This window comes from Prunus avium, chromosome 1 (assembly GCF_965620075.1).
Source record: "Prunus avium chromosome 1, drPruAviu1.hap1.1, whole genome shotgun sequence".
In the NCBI taxonomy this organism is placed as follows: domain Eukaryota; kingdom Viridiplantae; phylum Streptophyta; class Magnoliopsida; order Rosales; family Rosaceae; genus Prunus; species Prunus avium.
The window spans coordinates 1,005,227-1,024,641 of record NC_142284.1 but is presented as its reverse complement, the minus strand read 5'-3'; the positions used below and the strand labels follow the sequence as shown (position 1 = coordinate 1,024,641).

Sequence of the window (19,415 nt, the reverse complement as noted above, 5' to 3'; positions counted from 1 at the left end):
GCACTGATACTACCACCACCATTAAAAGGTAACACATATCCCATGGATAACCTTATGTTAACTTTTATGAGAGAATTTAAAAAAATGATAATACTTCCCCTCCTTACCTACTGATGTGGCTCAATCACAAACTAACACTTGTCCTTTTTATTTTATTCTAAAAGGTGCATTTATTTTTGAGATATTTTATGTACTCATTCTTAGCATTAGTATTATAGATAAACACTATACCATTTCATTTCTATAAACAAACTCAAAAAAAATCCTACTATTGCCAACTAACCTATTTTTGAGTTTACTTAATATACTTATTTCCAGTTTTACCCTTTTGTTTTGATTGTTTTGTTTTTTTGTGAGGTTTTGAACTTGGGTTTGTTTTAATAAAATCGATGGCAGTTTTGTAAATTATAGGAAGTTCAAAACCTATTTGTTATGTTGTAAATGATTTTTGGGTGTGTTTCTAAAGTCCATTTCATGTATAGGTTTTTTTAATACAATTTGGGCCCTTATATTAGGCATAATAGTGAGACTCTCTTTATTTTTCACTTTAATTATTCTTAACAAAAGAGACATGTGTCAAATTGTGACTAAACCACATCAGTAGGCAAGAAGGGAAGCATTATCCTTTTCAAAATGTATTTTGGGACTTACACTGTAGATTAGACTAGCTAATTCAACAATCTTATCAAATAATGGAAAATAACATGTTTGTCGTTTGTAATAAGATGGTCCTTCAGTAGTGGCAAGTTATGATTACTACAATATCTCAGTAGGGGGGTTGCTCTCAATCCCTTGCCTTCTTTTATACTTCGACCCCTTTTTTTTTGTAATACAAACGACACCGGGGATAGGACTTAAATAAACTATTAGCACCACAATCAATTTGTTGCCATTACATTCAGTAGAAGAGCAGCTAGTAGCCACAGCTAATTGCCTCAAACTGTCAACAAAAATTGGCATTGGCCTTTTCCCTAGTCGAATGAGTTGCTTGAAATCAAAGTTGTCTTGGTTGGTTCAGATGGTGCCTACTACTGCTATTCAATGCACCGTCTCCTCCAATGGGATTATATTATACTACCACTTGTTTGAATAAGCTTAATTAGTGACGCAAAAATAATACATAGAATGAGAGCTTTATTCTATAATTTGCAATTAGAGGCAGGCTATGTAACGAAAAGAAAAAAGAGGAAAAAAAAACAAACAGAAAATAGCCAAATTTATAACCATACGAATGCTATTAGAAAACAAGAAAATTCTGAAAATAAACGGACCTTCTTTCTTTGATTATAATTTCTACTTAAAATCTTCATTTACAACAAGAATATAATAACATGATGGAAAAATAGTTTATACAATTTAGATTACTGCGAGCCCCACTTAAAAGTCGCCATTCTCAGAATCCAAAATCAAAGCTCTCCCCTTGGGGATACTTCAACTCAGTGGGTTCAATTCCAAGATTACTTCCATCAACACTGTCCGCATAATATAGCCACCCTCAAACTTCATCATTGAACAGCCAGAAACCTACAGGTAGAGAAAAAAATATTAAGCAGAATACGTAGGTGATTGTGTGCGTCAGGGGCTGTTAAAACTTGTTAAATTTGTTGTCATTGGATCAAGTTTACATACCAAATAACAAATGAGGTTGGTTGCCATACCTTAATTTGGAACTAGATGCCTCGGCGATACTCCAATTGCTTTGTATTCTCTAGTAATACCTGTTATACAAACCCAGATGAAAATTCCAATAAACATGACAATACTGGAACATGAAGATGAAGCCTCATTGATCAAATGAGCATTGTCCAAATACAGAAGCCACATGACAACCGACAAGGAAGAACTTTTCATTGGAGGGGGAAAAATGAAGCAAAGAAGTCCTTACCTCTCGAATGTAAGTTGCAACTGCCTTGCAGCCTTCAATCGCAAGTTGCATTACGTTTTCAAAAGTTTCCACTGATAATTTAGCATCCATCTGCATCAACAATCATCACAAATAAGTCTTGTACAGAAGGCAAAGGAGATACCCTAGATATCAGCTGATACAATAATTGCAACTTAAGGTTCGGAAGAATAAACTGAAAAGCACATTTATGAAATAAAAACCTGAAGAAGAGTCACTTTGTCCAACTTTGGCATAATGCCTAAAGTGACATCAGCACCTCCAGCACTATCTTCTATGTAGTTTAAATCTGTCGTTCCAGCAACAATAAGCTCATATGAAAATTACAATATCGTACTTGTACAGAGAGGCCTTCCAAGGGCTCCCAAAGAAAAGTATTCTTAAATACAAATATCAAATAAAGAAAACATTTACCAAGCAGAGGTGTGCTATTAAGATAGCCAGCACTACAGGAGGTAACAAGATCACGCATTGGAATTCCAGCATCTGCAAGGGCCAGGCTTGCAGCATTAATGCATGCAGATCTAGTTCCTGCCAAAAATAAAACCAAATAAAATCAAACTCAAGGATAAATCCTTCCATTCTCCAATTAAAATAGTGAAGCAGCCTGTTCAAATCCAGTAGTATTTGCTAATAGTTAAAATTCTAAGTGATACGCAGATAAGAGTGACTAGCATTAGACTTTGGGAACACTGTGTCAATCACTTATTCTATTCGAATATGATGCCTGGATCAACAAATATATTGAATAACAGAGGATCAAACATGCACGTACACATAGATGGAAACAGGGCAGCATGAATTTGTCATATAATCTGAAAGTACATTATCATATAGGACTATGACTGCAAAGAGACATCACAATTTACCTCCATCTGCTTGGAGAACTTGCACAAAAATATCAATCTGAAAAAAAAGAGATACAAGGCTCAGAAAAGAACAAACTACACATTCATGCAAGAAAAGTTCCCCAAGATGCAACAGCGGAACCTGAGACCGAGGCATTAAATGTGTCATAATGCATGCTTCCATGGTTTGGCGAATAACTAAAGATATCTCTGTTGATCGCCTGAGAGCATCAAGGATACGCATATTATTTATATAGTTTAACTTAGTAATGGATACAACATTGTTATGTGAAATTTCGAATGGAAGATCATACAAAGCATGTATGTTTGGCAATAAAAAAGAACATTAATATCTCACCTATCCCCCTTTGGTTTTCTCATGCGATCTCCAGTACTAAAATTTGCCATGGTGTACTCACATCGCACCTAAAGTTATTAACAATTGCAGACGACGTTACATTTACAAATATATTAAATGCCTGTCAGATTTAGGTTTAGCATATTAAACACAACACATATAAGTTTGATACACAAAGATTTAGATGAGTTATTACCAGTGCGCTGTCATTCAATTGTTGGCTCCTATTTTGGACCTAAGAACAAAGTAATTTTTTAAACAGCTTGAATGAATATTTAACTTGAAAATTAGACAAAAATTTCGAAACGCTGATGAGTACCGCATTTGACTTAGGTGTTAATGAAGAAAAAAAAGAGTTAACTAACCTCTCTAGGGCCATACACTGCAGCAATGACTTTGGTGTTACCCATCTCAAACAAAGCAGAACTGAAGATTTGATGTGCAAGATGAATTTAAAACAAAATCAAAGCCAATGTGTAAAAAAAATGAAAAGAAAAAATTACAAGGGTTTAGTAATTAGAACCCGTCAGCTTTGGCCACAACACCAATATCTGCACGAATTTGTCTCATCTGGGATCAAAGAAGAAAAGAATAAACTATTTAATTCACAAAATTAAATGAAGCATTATGATTTTTTATTTTTTTTTGAGAAACGATTTGCATTAACAGAGAAACAAAAGAAGTACAAAAAGCAGAAAAAGAGAACCACTAAGACCTATGAAGTTATAGACCCCAGCTTAAAACAAAATTATGAAGCTATAACACCCGACCAAAACCAGACTTAACACGTAAATATAAAGATAGACAGGATGAGATTACAACACTGCGGCATAAAGATAGACAGGAAGATATAAAGCATTATGATAATGATAATTAAATACAAAAGAAAAAACAGAGATAGACAAATACTTCCATGGGGCGGCGACCATCTAAGCGAAGGCCTTCAGGGCTCACATACTCCATCTCTTGGAACTACATAAAAACGAAATTTCGAAATTACATAATTAACAAGAAATAAATAGTAGGAAAGCAATCACCCTCTAAAACATTTCTCAGATGCCAGACGAAACCTTGGGGTTGCACAATAATGGAATATATAGATGAACATTTCCTGAATTTTTTATGCAGAGAAGCTGTTTGATGGACTGACTTAGAAGAACAATATGGTATGCATGACATTGAGGTTGCAATTCGGATTTTCATGTTTTTAATACCAACCAAGTTTTCAGATTTTTAAAATTTGCAGAATAAAGCTCAAAACTTTCAGATTCAATCCTAGTTTTTTTTTAAAACTATTTCCGAATCACAAACCCAACGGAGCCTCACTCTTCCCTTCCACAACAACCAAAGCTTAAAATTCAAGTAAAATATTTTACATCATCTCAATAGTATGACCTAGTTAAATTCTAAATTAGAAACAAGAAAAAAAGAGACATTCAAAGAAGAGGAAATACCTGGGTGAGAAGAACAGCCGCAGGTTACAAGGAGAAGAGAAAGCTCAGAACTCAGAAAGAGGGTTTAGAGTGTTGACGTCTGGGGTTTACAGAGATGGAAGAGTTGGGCTGGAGGCTGGGCCTGTCTACCTCCATTTTTATGACACCCGAGAAGAAAGCCCATAACCTGAGAAGAAACACAATCAGCCCGAGCTCAATACGCCGCCGTTTTATTGGTTGGGCTTCCTCCTATCCTATCTTTTCATCGGGTCAAACACTGCCTAAGTTGTGTAGACTTTTTGTTCATGCATTGCATATGCATTTCAACTCTAGAACAACAAACACAAAAGAAAAACAAAATCTTAAATTGCGTGTGAACAAATTGGGTAAAATGAAATTCATACCGTAACATGAATACCTAACTTATTTTGAGCAGTCAAATTTTCCGTTCTTACTCAAATGGCTCTAATTTTGAGTTGTCTTTTCATCTTTTCGTCAATTTGAGTATTAAATTAGGTTTCTTCTTACTTAGTTTGACCGGTTGGATTCCTAGTTAGTCTCCAAAAATTTAGTAATCTTATTAGATCGACCCTACTCTTTCTCTATTTGAATAGTCCGACCACCAAATATCAATAGCTTCAAAGTTTTATCAAACTTTCAAATTCAACTTTCATATATAGTTATTATCATATGAAATGAATACACGTGTAAAATAAAATAAATATATAAATGGACAATCAGTTCGGTTTAAGTCTATTTGCAAAATGTCAAAAACAAACCAAACCATTTACGATTCAATTCAGTTTTAAAACGTTTGACTTTTTCTGGGTTGGCCGGATTGATGCCGACCCCTACATATAGCTAACAACTAATTCTCGTAAGAGTACTAAAAAAATATCAAAAGAAATTCAACGCATCTAATTCAACTAACAATAGGTAATATAGCAAGACTAGGAAGAGTATAAAAAAAAAGGTCCTAAATCACATAGGTTTTGGTCTTGGAAGTCTTGGAAGTCTGTCAATTACGTATGGTTTTTATCTTGTTTGGTACCATAGGAAGATGACTTGTTAGTAAAGCTCGGTGTAACTAAACGTTGAGAAAGTGTTCGCTGGTGAAAGTTAGGCCTATATCGATAACAGGTGCATAGCTCATTTATGTATACCAAGGAAAGATGTCCGACCAAGAGGCGTTCATGGGTATTTCAAACTGGATATTTTTTTGTGCCGTTAAGAAGAAAAGCATGACAAAAGCAAAGGCACGAGACGCATTATGGGAAATGAAGATGAGACATCATTTTAGGTGCAGCAAGGCAAGCAAATAAGAAATCTATAAAATCATGTCATATGATTTGTTGGGTGACAAACCCTTGGCCAGTGCAATGATTTTTTTCACAGGTCATGAAGATAGGGGAAAATATTGTCCTGGGGACCTTTGAGTTTGAGTTTGAGTTGAGCTCAGCCTTTGAGGTCTCTCTCTCTCTCATCATAACCTTTCTAAAACAAGACTTTGGCAAATCCATCATCACCCCCAAACACACAACAATACAAGTAACAAGAATGATTTCCTTGTATTCATAGCTGGCCTGCATCAAATACAATGCCACCATGCTAATTCAGTGGCCTGCCCACATTTTTTCTTTCTTTTAATCTTATTAATATTTTCTTCATTTCCATTATACTATTATACACATCATTCTGATGCCAACCTTACGCCACCAAATATGGACCTTATGACTTTGGACCCCATTAGACCCACAAATTGTTGCACAAGTCTGGATAATCTGTATAGGAAACCAAGCATAATATGTGGAGAGAGTGATTTTGTTCTTCTGTGTTTTTTATGTGTAAATTTGATAGTCAACTCTCACTATTCTTTCAACATTTTAACATGTGAATGCGCTTTACTGTGTCATGATAAACTTAATGTAAAATTTCTCAAAACAAAATATAAATATAATATATATTATATAAATAGTGAAGTAACAGTGTTGTCATTAATTAGTAAAGGGTTTATTAGGGTTTATTAATTATAGGTAATTATATATATTAATGGTGGGTGTGGGGTTGAAGTTATTTCCTGTTTGGGGGGAAAGAATTGATGCGTTAATGGTGAGGGTGATGATGAGTGCGCCTGCCACAGCACGCCCTCCAAATCTTTTGAAGCAAAGAGAATGTTATGATGGTTTCCAGTGCACGCTCCTCTCTCTCTCTCTCTCTCAGCTTCTCTCTTCTTCAATTCCAACTAAGATTTGCACACATTCTTGAAGCAAAGAATATAACCAGAATTTTCGCTTGTTGTCACCCCTCCATCATCATCTTTTAACCTTTTCCCCACTCCTATAATACCCAGTTTTTCTTATATTAAATTAATATCATTATCATCATGTATCATACATGTATTCATACATATCATAACGATGATACCATCGTAGATTTCATTTTTCACGTTTCGTTTTTACGTTTAATTAAACCACAAAGTAATATTCCAAATTATTAATAAGGGAATTCAAACTCGAACACAAAGCAGCGGCCATACTACCTGATCAGCTACCGAACCTGCATTTGACGTTGAGATGTAGTTACATGTCAAAGCCCATTGCGTATTCCATGGAACTATCTACATACCTAGAAGATCATATGTTGAAGAATCTGATGGTTGCAATGGTGCGTTAGTTTCACTATCATTGCTGTTATGGATAAAAAAACAAAACAGTGGTACAAGTTACAACCACGCAACCAAAACTTAAATAGTCCCAATTTCCCTTTACTTTACGAATTCCGATGAAGATATCTCGGGGCTGCATGCTTTTATGTCTCAAGCACACCCACTTCAATAGATTTTCTTTGTTCTTTTTTTTTTTTTTGTTGCCGTGATTTCCTTAGCTTTCTATCCAACCTAAATCATAGTACCTTTCGATTTGGCTGCCACTTTTTGCTTCTTATATTGTGAACCCTCCTCCTTCTTCCATCACTTACCTCTCTTCTCTCTCTTCTCTCTCTCTTCTCTCTCTCTCTCTCTCTCTGAGAAACACAGAGACTGTGTTCTGTTTTGTGAAGTATTTTGGCATAGCCAGCTATAGGAAAATGGGTGACATTTCTTATTCCAATGGAACCAACAATGGCAATGGCAATGGGAATGGGAATGGGAATGGGAATGGAGTAAATGGAAAAGCTCATTCAGTTCTGAATGGATACAGGAAGAGCTGTTGGTATGAGGAAGAAATTGAAGAAAATTTAAGATGGAGCTTTGCTCTTAATAGGTACACATATTTGTTTGTCACCATGTTTGCTATATCTTTAGATAACTCAAATTTCAAAAATGGTTTCACATTTTTGTTATTTTTGTCCAAAAAAAGGAAATAAAGCCTGGCCCCCATTGTTGTAATTAACTCTTCGCTCCAACTTCTTACCACCTCTGTTTTTTTTTTTCCTTATGGTTTCCCATTTTGATTATAAACTTATGAGAAGGTTCATGGAAAAAATCATTAGGAGTTTTTCACCACAGCCCCTATAATTGGGTGAGACATTATGAAGTCCTAGCTGTCTTCCTTGAGTTATTATCTGAATTCTAGATTTTGATTTGCCTTTTCTGACTTATAGCCTTATTTTATAATCTCAGTGTCAAACTTCCTTACTTTAGAAAATGATAGAACTCTTAAAGTGAAACACTCTTTTTACCACCAATGACCAATTCAATATCTTGGTCATGAAAAGGTCAGACAAGACATAATAAAAATGTTAGAATAGAGTGCAATATTCTAATCGCAAAGTTTAGTTTCATCATTGAGATATTTTAATAATTAACCTTCTTTTTTTCTTTCTTTTTTTTATTTTTTTTCTGGTTTGCAGTATCTTGCATACAGGAGCTACTCCATACCAAGACATTGCATTGTTGGACACCAAACCCTTTGGAAAGGTTTGATGAATTCTACTATGTGTAAAAACAATGACAGCAGATAGCAGCAAGTGGCTCATGCCATTTTCTCTTCTGTATTTTGCAGGCTTTAGTCATTGATGGAAAGCTTCAAAGTGCTGAGACTGATGAATTTATCTACCATGAATGTCTTGTTCATCCACCACTTCTTCATCATCCCAAGTAATATAACTTCTCTTTACATATAAATATATATGTTTTGTTCTCTGTATATTGGATGTTAAGGCAGCAGCATTGTTTGTTCATAACCCTATAATTAATGTCAATTTTCTCAGTCCAAAGACAATCTTCATCATGGGAGGAGGTGAAGGCTCCACTGCAAGAGAACTTCTGAGACACAGGACTGTGGAGAAGGTTGTCATGTGTGACATTGATGAGGTAAAAAAACCTCCCTCTATCATCTTTTCTTATCAGAAATTAACTGTTTTCCAGCTTTTGAGCTGCTTTTACCATGGCTCCTTTTCATTTTTTCGTTGTTGGAAAAGCAAAAAACAGGATTATTGGAGCAACAGACAGAAAACTAATAAATTTTTCCAAAATACTGTTCTAGGTTTTGTCTGGCATATAACACATAGAACTATTGTTAGTTATTTACTCTAAGAAGCAATGTTATTTGTGAAGTAATATCATCTGACAGGAATTATATGATTAATATGATGCAGGAGGTGGTAGAGTTCTGTAAGTCATATTTGATAGTAAACAGTGAAGCTTTCTGTGATCCAAGACTGGAGCTCATCATCAATGATGCCAGGTTTATTCACAATATAAATATGTTTTATATTAATTATATTTTTCACAATTACCAACTCTGATATCATGGTTACTAATTACTGAGGTGTGTTACAGGGCTGAGCTAGAACACAGAGAAGAGCAGTATGATGTGATAATTGGAGACCTTGCAGACCCAATAGAAGGAGGCCCGTGCTATAAACTCTACACCAAATCCTTTTATGAGCTGATTGTCAAGCCTAGGCTCAGCAAGGAAGGCGTTTTTGTCACACAGGTATCTAACACACCCTCATCATATGCATGCAATCACATACAGAAACAGAATCATAATGACAGAATTAACCACTTCTTTTTTATTAATGCAGGCAGGTCCTGCTGGAATTTTCAGCCATACAGAAGTGTTTTCCTGCATTTACAATACTTTGAGGCAGGTCTTTAAATGTAAGTCCTCTTGATTAATTAAGAAAATTATTTCCCTTTAGCCATACTTTCCCTTTTGATCTCCACCATTTTCTTATTGCTGCTTTGCATCTGCAGATGTTGTGCCTTATTCAGCTCATGTTCCTTCATATGCTGATATTTGGGGATGGATCATGGTACAAAAACTAGCACCCTCTATGGCAAATGAGTTTTTTTTAACAGCATATGTGCTCTGCCTATGCATAATGCATGCCATTGTTCATGTTCTCTAAGTCTTATATTAGTTTGACAAAAGAAATGGAGCTGTAACATTTTCTTATTTATACAAGTGCCACAATTTTGTATTTTCAATTGAAACTAAGGAGGCTAAGGAGTTGTTTAAAATGGCAGGCTTCGGATACCCCTTTTGAGCTAAGTGCTGATGAATTAGACCTCAGAATTAAACAGAGGATCAAAGGGGAGAACAGATACCTAGATGGAAAAACCTTATCATCAGCCTCAACCTTGAGCAAAGCTGTCCGGCAATCGTAAGTCCCGTGCCATACATGTTGTTTGTTCTCTTTTTTTTTTTTTTTTTGCCTTGTGGAATTCATTTTTCATCTTAGTAGTTACTGATCTAGCTAAGATGATGGGCTTTTTTGCAGGATGGACAACGAGACTCATGTATACACAGAAGGAACGGCAAGGTTCATATATGGCCATGGCCATGGCAGTGCCTACAAACAAAATTAAGCTTGGGAAATGGGAGAGTGAAGAATCACAACCAAAAGTCAAAGCTAGCACTTAGAAACAAAAGAGTGCAAGTGGGAAGACAATCTTGGGTCTTCCTTTTCTTTAGCTGTATTTCTCTTTTTCCTTTTCTTTCTTTGTTTTTGTGTAGTAACTTATAAAAACTATGGTATAAATCTTTGTTTGTGTCTCTCTTTCTTGAGATGTCTATTTGGAATATGGGAGTTTATGTGAGTATGAAATGGCAATGCAGCTACTTTACAAGACTGAAAGTTGAAACCTCGTAGGATAAACAAGTTTTTCTGAGACAAAACGCTGCCAAGAATGATTCCACCTCAAAAGAGGGAACAAAAGCATAATTACTTTTCATTCAATATGGCTTGTGCAGAGAAATTTGCACGCTTAGGCCCTGTTTGGTTCACGGAATGGATTTGATGGGAAATCAATGTCATTTCCTAAGGGATAGGAAATGGTGATTCCTTTCTCATATTTGGCAATGCCGGGAAAGTAACCCGGAAAACTAATTTTGTTTAGTTTCCCAATTTTACCCCTATTAAAAATATGTTATGAATTAAAAAATAAAAAAGGAATACCAATAGTTGTTGGATAAAACTATAATTATAAAGTATTAATAAGGACAAATTAGTCAGAAAAATGTGCATTTAATGCTAGCCTTACTTTCCCATGAGAAGGGAAAGTAAAACCCAAGGTGGGAGAATTGCTTCACTTTCCCCCTACTTTCCCATGTGCAAGGCAACAATTTCTCATGCCTGACTTACCAAACATGGGAAAGCAATTGATTTCTCATCCCCAAGTTTCCTTTCCCATGAACCAAACAAGGCCTTAAGGGAAACAGGTATATACAATATAAATATACAGTCCCGATCTCTTGGACCACAGGAGTCCAAGAAATTGTGGTCACCTACCGTTGGATATTAATCCAATGGTTCAAAAAAGTTTCTTAAAAGGAGTGCGAGAGTGAGTGAACCGTTGAATTTACATACAATGGTGAGTGACCACAAATCTCTTGGAACCCTGTAGTCTAAGAAATCGTGACTGTATAAATATAAATACAAAACTTGTCCTATACATATATATATATATATATATATATACAGTTATTCTCTTATCCGGATGTCCGCACATTATTATCGTGCGGATCCTATTATAAACAGGTAGGAAAACAGAGAGGGGTAGTACAAAATACACGGTGTCCGCACGATAATAACGTCCGGATGTCCGCATAAGAGAATTTCTATATATATATATATACAGTTATTCTCTTATCCGGATGTCCGCACGTTATTATCGTGCGGATCCTATTGTAAACAGGCAGGAAAACAGAGAGTGGTAGTACAAAATACACTGCGTCCACACGATAATAACGTCCGGATGTCCACATAAGAGAATTTCTGTATATATATATTCTCTTGATATTTCAGAAATTCATGTTAATGTACCAAGACACATATGATCACCAAATTTTACATTTAAAAATGACGCAACGACATCATGGTTTTCTTTCTGTTAACAAACAATACTGAGGGAGTTAGAATTCGAACACATTACCTCATGTGCCGAGGTAAACATTGGACAACATAATTTTACAAATCGGAATTACTTTCCTTATAAAATGGGGAGATAATTCCCAAGTTAATGTATTAACTCAACTAAATGACCCACCCATCCCTTTCGGATTTAGGCCTAGTATCCCAGCCCACCCCAATTTTGTAGTCAGCCTCCACTCCACCATTGGTCCAATAGGTTTGAAGAGATTAGGCCTTCGATGGATTTTGAGGCTTATTATTGCTGTATCTGCAAGGGGGTTATGGATTTGGAGGATGAGCATGTTGATAGGGTTTCAATCCCACTATCCAATATTAGAGTTCGAACAACATAACCCCTTTGCTCTCCTTTGCACCAATAAGACAGAAAAATTTGAGTTGAGCAGCCAACCTGATGATTTATAAGTATTTTATTAAAACCTAACATTAATCTGACTTCACACGGGCACTGAGGAGTTTAAAAATCTAGGGTTTTTTAGAAGCACTTTCACCCCAAAGGATAAGGGTAAGGCAAGGTCTGTCGCTATTTACGTGAATAGTGACAGCTCTTGCTTATTTTGTTTCCATCCCTGCCCAAGGGCAATTACTATTCACTTTAATATATTTTCTATTTTTTATACTTAAATGATTAATTTTAATAAGATTTTCAGTTGTCACGTGTCACTATTTATTATAAAATTCTCATCTAAAATTTTAGATTAAATTTTCAGATTAAATTTTCGGATAAGATTTTCGGTTGCCACGTGTCCATATTTATTATAACATTCAAATCTCAAATTTCAAATAAGATTCTCGGTTACCACGTGTCCATATTTATTATAAAATTCTAATCTCATATTTTAGATAAGATTTTCACTCTCTAAAATTGCGCCATGTGTCATCTTTATCTACTAAATCCCTCTATAAAACTACACCCTCAACTCAGACTTATTGCACCATATCTTCTCTATCCTTTCATTTCTCAGATTTTATAAAACACATTTTACTCTCAATGTCTAACCTGAGGAGGGTGTTGGAGAGGCAACAACGAGAAGATGAAGAAATCAGGCGCATATGTGCTGAGGAAGATCGTGAGTTGGATGAAGAGGAGGATGAAGTTGTTTTAGTAGTCCGAAGGCAAGGAGGGCCAGATCTCCCTTTGGGCTTGCCCAAGCTCGTGGGTCTCACGCCTTGCCACGACTGGATCTTGAGCGCTGGAGTCTCGTTATGGGCCTAGGGCCCCCTCCTGCCTAGGCTAGCCCCTGGCAGTGGAAATGCTTTAATGGAACTTGTTTCTAAATTTTAAAAGAAAAGTTTTATTTTAAAAATATATATATATATCACTGTGAAACTGTGAAAAGACAATAAATACACAATACTTAAAACTTAAATGCAGTCTATCTCTTTGCACACCCACCACCAACCCTTAATACAACTCATCATATAATAAACTTTCGAAGGTTCGATAGTGGGGAATTACAATGATATCAAGAAAATCTCGTATATCTTGAAGATATGAGGTAAGAAATTGCTCTACACTTCTGGTGTGTTTACTAATCAAGAATTGAAATTCTCATTGGGAATTGAATTCTACCTATGTAGGATTCTTACGTTTACTTCACATCAAATAATAAAAAAGTAAGTAGAGTCCACACAAAATTAGGAATTGAATTCCTGATTTTGGAGAAATTCAATTCTTGGATGGGAGATAGTACTCTAATTCATGGAAAACTAACTCATTAAGAATTCATCTTTTTTATCCATTATATCCTCACACAATTTTAAAATTTCCAAATTTGACATATACCTTAACCCAACAACGAGAACATTTTAGTAATTAGTACCACTCCTACCCCAATTCCATATGTTTTAGTAAACAACTTCAATATCTAACTCTCCCCAATTCATATGGTTTAGTAAACAACTTCAATAGGAATCCAAAATTTAATTTTCTTCAATCCAACTCCTCTTCAATTCAATTTCTCCTAATCCAATTACGGATTAGTAAACATGCCATTAGTATCATTATCCGCATTTCAAAAAATAAAAAATATTCATAAATTGATTTGATAGTGAATTACATATTATTTTTTAATAACTTATGGCAATTATATTTATTCCATTATTTTCCCAGTATTAATTGTGGTAGTGATTCATTGGAGTCTGTTGTGGAGTCTAATAAATTGGTGTGATTGTTTGTAAAATTGTGATAGTGAATTACTTAATAATGTTTGACAAAAAAAAATTACTTAATAATGTATTGCAATTATATTTATTCTATTATTTTTCATTGTGACACTCACATGCATTAATAATCAGAAAAATTCTTATATTTTCAATACCATCAATATTTTAGACTTTGCATGCGACTGATATTAGCACTCCCAGCCATAGACACACCGATACCTCGATAGATATTTTCATCACTAACTATTCGAAACAGATACAGTGTGAGTGAGAGAAGAATCTCAAAGGCTGATCACAAAACTCAACTTTCTTGTTACAACTCAAGAGAAGGACGATATGAAAGGCTGCACCTGCATCATCATCAATCATCGTGTTTCGCGTTGCGTTACTGGTTGGCCCGTGAGGAGTCAGATGTCATTTTCCCTTTTTCTACAGCCAATTACCAATTTCAACGTCGAGTTTTTATTGGGTTAATAATATTTAACGAATTTTATGGGCATTATGAAGGCAATAATGGGATTTAGAATAGATGAGGTGGTCGAAGTGTCTTGCGGTGGGTTCCCACATCCATCCAGCACCGTCGTTAATCACAAGCATCATCACTTATGACACATACCGCGTTGTCATTTTCTTATTAAACTAATTACTCGCTTTCTTTTTCGTTGTTAATCGATTGTGTTTGGTGAGCAAAGCAAACATACTCGACAATAGGAGTCTCATTCATTTGTCAAGCAAAGCATATGGAGTTTCCTTACCTCATGAAGTTAGAGTGTAGTCTTTTTCAACATTATAAGAATCGAACTTTTATCGTAAGTGCGGAGAACAAATACTTTATCATTGGAGTTAGAAGCTCTACCATTTAATTTGGTAATAAAACGATAGATGTGATTTTATTTTCACGAGGGTCCAAATCGTGAATAATGTCCTCTAGCGTGGGAAGCCTGAAAGCATCAAATTATCAATGTCCGTAACTTTTTGGACTCTAGGTTTCTAATTAGGAGATATCTAGCTCAACATCAAATTTATTTGGAATCTTTGAGAAGCATATATGGTGTCCTTAGTGCTATATGCATCACTCTTTTTATTTTATTTTATTTTATATATAAAAAGGAAATTTCATTATTAGGAAAACTCTATTGCGTCCATGGTGGGTTGGATATTAGAGGATATACAGCCAGCTAGGCTCACCCAATTGTCCGTAAATAGGTGTGTGGATACAAAATCATGGGTGTGTAGATAAGATAAGCTCACCCATTTGTTATGCTAAAAGTGACTTTGTGCAAAGACAACTCATTTGATACCCTAATTTAACACTAGTTGACGTACGTATAGTTGGGTGTGCCTATCTAATTCAGTATGAAATTGGTGTTTCAGAAATGGGACTTTCTTCTTCCAATCACTAATTTACTCAGCACACCCCCTAAATATTAGATATTCTTTCATTTTATGCTTAGGGTGTGAGATATTAAAATGGAAAAGACAGGAAGAATTTGACCCAGTGTAAATGAAAACCAAACACCAACAACAATACATATGTTTATATGGACGGTTCACACTTCACACGGAATTTGACAGTAGCTTTAGATAAAGATCCACTTCCACCATCACCGGGGTACCTTCTGGTATAAAAAAATCTGCCACCTTTTCCACATGCAATTGGATGAAGTTTCTGAGCGAGATGGACTCGTATGCGGTGTTCTTCCGAAGTTACTAAAATGCCCTTCTACTTACTTTAATTAAAGTTCCACTTCAGCATACTAGAACTCTCTGAATTGCATTGCATACGTGTGTTAGGTCAATTAGTTTAATGTAGTAAGTTCAACCTCTTTACGCTCAAGTTCGAGTTCTCCTTATATAAAATAAAAATCTTTGAATTAAATTATGATAAAAATAATTTTAATCAGATTATCAAAACGTGAAAAACATTTGTCTCAGAAAACGAGTGAGTGTAGTTTCGTCCACAAAAATTGCTACCTGCTAGTGTTGGGAGGAGCATAATTTGTGATCGACGTGTAGGCCCACAGACGTACCGCGGTAATGCATAATAATAACTGAGTTTCTCTCTCTCTCTCTCTCGGTCTGAGTCATCACAGTCTTTCGCCTATCTCATCTTTCTAATCCACGTCCATATTATTATTGTATTTCATCGGGTAAATATATAAATAAACTTATCCTATCACTACTCTCCACGTGTCCTTGCCCCATTTCCCTCCCTATATGCGTATATAAATGCCTCACCGGTCCTCATTTTCCACGCCCTCCCCTTTGTCACATTGCATTTCACGTTTTTCACAAAACCCCCCAATCTTCTTCTTCTTCGCTCTCTTTGCCTTCGAAATTCGGTTACAGCTCTCAGCTCTTCTTTCCGTCTCTCTCTTTCTCTCTCTGAGCCTGCCATGGATTCCTGCAGTTCCTCTGTTCGCGATTCTTCTTCTCCTTTTGATTGCCTCATCTTCGGTACGCGCAGCTTTCTCGCACAATTCCAGAATCCTTAACTCATTATCAAGCTCTTAATTAAATCTTGGATGATATGATCGATTAATTGTAGCTTAATTTGCTTAATTTTGTACAGATTTGGACGACACTCTGTACCCTTCCAACACTGGATTAGGTGAAGCTTGCAAGACGAACATCGATGGTGCGAGAAATCAAACCTTCACTTTCTTCAAAACACAAAACTTAACAATGAATAATTTTTTTATCCAAGATTAAATTAATTTGTATTTTGAAATGCAGATTTTTTAGTTGAGAAATGCGGGTTCCTGGAGAGCAAAGCCTCCAGTCTTCGAGTTGAGCTTTTCAAAAGCTACGGCAGCACCCTCGCCGGCTTACGTGTAATAATTCATCATCATTATTTTCTTTTAAAATGTGTTTTTTTTTTACCGCAAAATAATTTATTTCCCTCTTTCATTTTTCAAAAATTAATTTTTTGTTGCTTGCTTTTGTGCTGTAGGCGTTAGGCTACGACATCAACGCGGACGATTACCACAGTGTCGTGCACGGAAGGTTGCCGTACGATCGGATCAAGCCCGATCCTCAACTCGGAAACCTCCTCCGTAGCATCGCACAGAGAAAAATCGTAAGCGCTAAAATCACAAAAAACAAAATTTTAATTAAAGAAAAAGAAACTAATTGATTAATTTGAATTTGTTGCAGATATTTACGAATTCGGATCGGAAGCACGCGGTGAAGGCGTTGGATCGTCTGGGAGTGAGAGACTGCTTCGAGCAGATCATATGCTTCGAGACGATGAACCCGAACCTGCCGAGTTCGACTCGGCCTGACGAGTTTCCGGTGGTTCTGAAGCCGTCCATGGAGGCCATGGAGATCGCGCTCCGGGTCTCCGAGGTGGATCCTCGTCGTACGGTAAGGCCACGAAGCACGCTATAATTTCTTATTCGGTTGTCAATTTGGAGTTAGTTGTGATTAGTTTAATTGATTTTTTAGGCGGTTGGGGGGGTATGAACTGAGAAGTTGAAAGATTTGATTTTGATTTGACGACGCGTTTTTGTCTTTTTTCGTGTTGCAGCTGTTTCTCGATGACAATGTCCGTAACGTCGCTGCCGGGAAAGCCGTGGGTCTACGCACCGTTTTGGTAATTAACTGATTTTTAAATTTTGTTACTCTTGTAAATATTTGTACATTATTTTGAAAGAGTGTATCATACCAGCGCATAATAGTCTCCCTGTAATTGCGCCAGCCACCATTGAAGTGGTTTCGTGTCCGGAATAAAGAGCTAAAGTGGGGTGGGAAAAGTAAAAATGATTTTAGATAGTTTTAACTCGAATATTACTTAAAAGAATATGTTTGAGTTGTGACACATGATATAACAGATGGTTCTACCGAGAATAAACTTTGATAAGAATCAATCAGTCATCGTCCTTATCATGAGACGCTGTCGTTACTAAAAATACTCCACCTAATTAACTTGCAATGCAAGGTTGTGTTAAAATGGTCAATTTGGTACTAATTCACATCATCTTTTGGAATGAAGGTTGGAAAAACTGTGAAAAGCAAAGAAGCAGATTACGTGTTAGAGAACGTGAACAACCTGGCACAAGCAGTTTCAGAAGTATGGGTAGGCGGAAAAGATGGTGGTAGTAACAAAAGGATCAGCCGCACCAGAAGCGACATTGAGGTCGATCTCACAACCACAGCTGTTGGAGCTTGACCGAGTTGACTCACCTTTCCACCTTCCAGATGTTTTTGCTCGCTGGCTGGCTCGTGTTGGCTTTGGGTTAGGTTTGGGCTTGGGGTTTGGGTTGGACCCACTGTATATGTACATATTTTTCTTAATTATGTCAATATTGCATAATAGGGAGTGCATAATATGTTAATATGTATGGGTATGGGTTGTGCATATAATCCAAAAAGTGTATCTATGCAATGTACCAATAAATAATAGTGTTATTTTAAGCAAAGAAAGTGATGCTTCCTTGCTTTTGTTATTGAAATCTTTCAACTTTAAAATAAGAACGTTGGTGATTCGATCGTTACTTATATAAGTATTTTTTTGATTCCGTTCATATGGTTATATGTAAGCTTTCATTTAACTTTTGTGCTTCCTCAAAAGGAGGGTATCTAGCTGATAGACTCGCAGCATCAAACTTGTCATCTTGATTTAAATTATGTTATAGAGACATTATATTATTATTGTTATTGTTTGATGAAAGGTGTATTATTATTTGGATAGTGATCCTTGGACAACTTCATATTATATAAATCACGGATTTGGGAATGTTGCTATCACATTATATTATTTGGGTCTATCACATCATATATTGTTGGTTGCTAGAACAACAAAAATAAGTAATAATTCTTGGCATAACTTTATATAAACAAACATTTCATCATCATCGACTTCGAGATAGCTACCCATATTTCTCATTAAAAATACTTGTCACTTTTTTTTAATGGTTAGTTCCTACTAGGCTACAATGAAGTTACCTTACTTTACATCTTGAAAGCTATGGATAAATTCTAAAAATACAAAATGAAATTTCATTAAAAACTAGTTATAAAAACATTGCTTATGGGAAAACATAAGCAATGATCTTCATCCTCTTCCTGCTCTTCATCACTATAAATACAAAATGAACTTGGGGGGTTGGCTCACTACCCTAACCAACTGGCCTATACCACATTGGCATAAAGATGCCATTTTTAAGTTACTTTTATATATGAAGCTAATTGAAACAATGGAAATACAAGAATTATATTTAATATGGAGGGAACCATCGGCTAGTTTTAATTTTGATGAATGTATTAATAATATTATTGATGGTGAGGCTGCTGTTACATGTTTCTTAATGAGAAACCATTCCGAAAAT

General features: G+C 35.7%; 3 protein-coding genes across 3 annotated transcripts; 2 read left to right on the top strand and 1 right to left on the bottom strand.

Moving 5' to 3' along the window:
- Window positions 1-1,253: 1,253 nt before the first annotated feature.
- Window positions 1,254-4,707, bottom strand: RRP41 (3'-5'-exoribonuclease family protein). Its single transcript, XM_088252198.1, has 13 exons — window positions 4,564-4,707; window positions 4,019-4,081; window positions 3,633-3,679; window positions 3,475-3,535; window positions 3,306-3,344; window positions 3,110-3,177; window positions 2,894-2,972; window positions 2,773-2,809; window positions 2,318-2,434; window positions 2,107-2,192; window positions 1,886-1,975; window positions 1,659-1,718; window positions 1,254-1,524 (listed from the first exon to the last, which is right to left on the bottom strand). Exons 2-12 carry the CDS (start codon window positions 4,070-4,072, stop codon window positions 1,671-1,673), a joined length of 726 nt encoding a protein of 241 aa, XP_088108324.1. The 5' UTR covers window positions 4,073-4,081; window positions 4,564-4,707; the 3' UTR covers window positions 1,254-1,524; window positions 1,659-1,670.
- Window positions 4,708-7,309: 2,602 nt separating this feature from the next.
- On the top strand, window positions 7,310-10,618 carry LOC110762047 (thermospermine synthase ACL5-like). The gene is made up of 10 exons (XM_021964639.2): window positions 7,310-7,802; window positions 8,392-8,458; window positions 8,544-8,638; window positions 8,752-8,854; window positions 9,139-9,227; window positions 9,323-9,479; window positions 9,571-9,646; window positions 9,743-9,801; window positions 10,016-10,152; window positions 10,270-10,618. The coding sequence occupies exons 1-10, from the start codon at window positions 7,627-7,629 to the stop codon at window positions 10,355-10,357; spliced, it is 1,047 nt and encodes a 348-aa protein (XP_021820331.2). The 5' UTR covers window positions 7,310-7,626; the 3' UTR covers window positions 10,358-10,618.
- Window positions 10,619-16,326: 5,708 nt separating this feature from the next.
- LOC110762042 (Haloacid dehalogenase-like hydrolase (HAD) superfamily protein) lies at window positions 16,327-18,533 on the top strand. The gene is made up of 7 exons (XM_021964636.2): window positions 16,327-16,542; window positions 16,658-16,723; window positions 16,822-16,919; window positions 17,039-17,164; window positions 17,242-17,451; window positions 17,615-17,680; window positions 18,080-18,533. The coding sequence occupies exons 1-7, from the start codon at window positions 16,482-16,484 to the stop codon at window positions 18,254-18,256; spliced, it is 804 nt and encodes a 267-aa protein (XP_021820328.1). The 5' UTR covers window positions 16,327-16,481; the 3' UTR covers window positions 18,257-18,533.
- The last annotated feature ends 882 nt before the right edge of the window (window positions 18,534-19,415 follow it).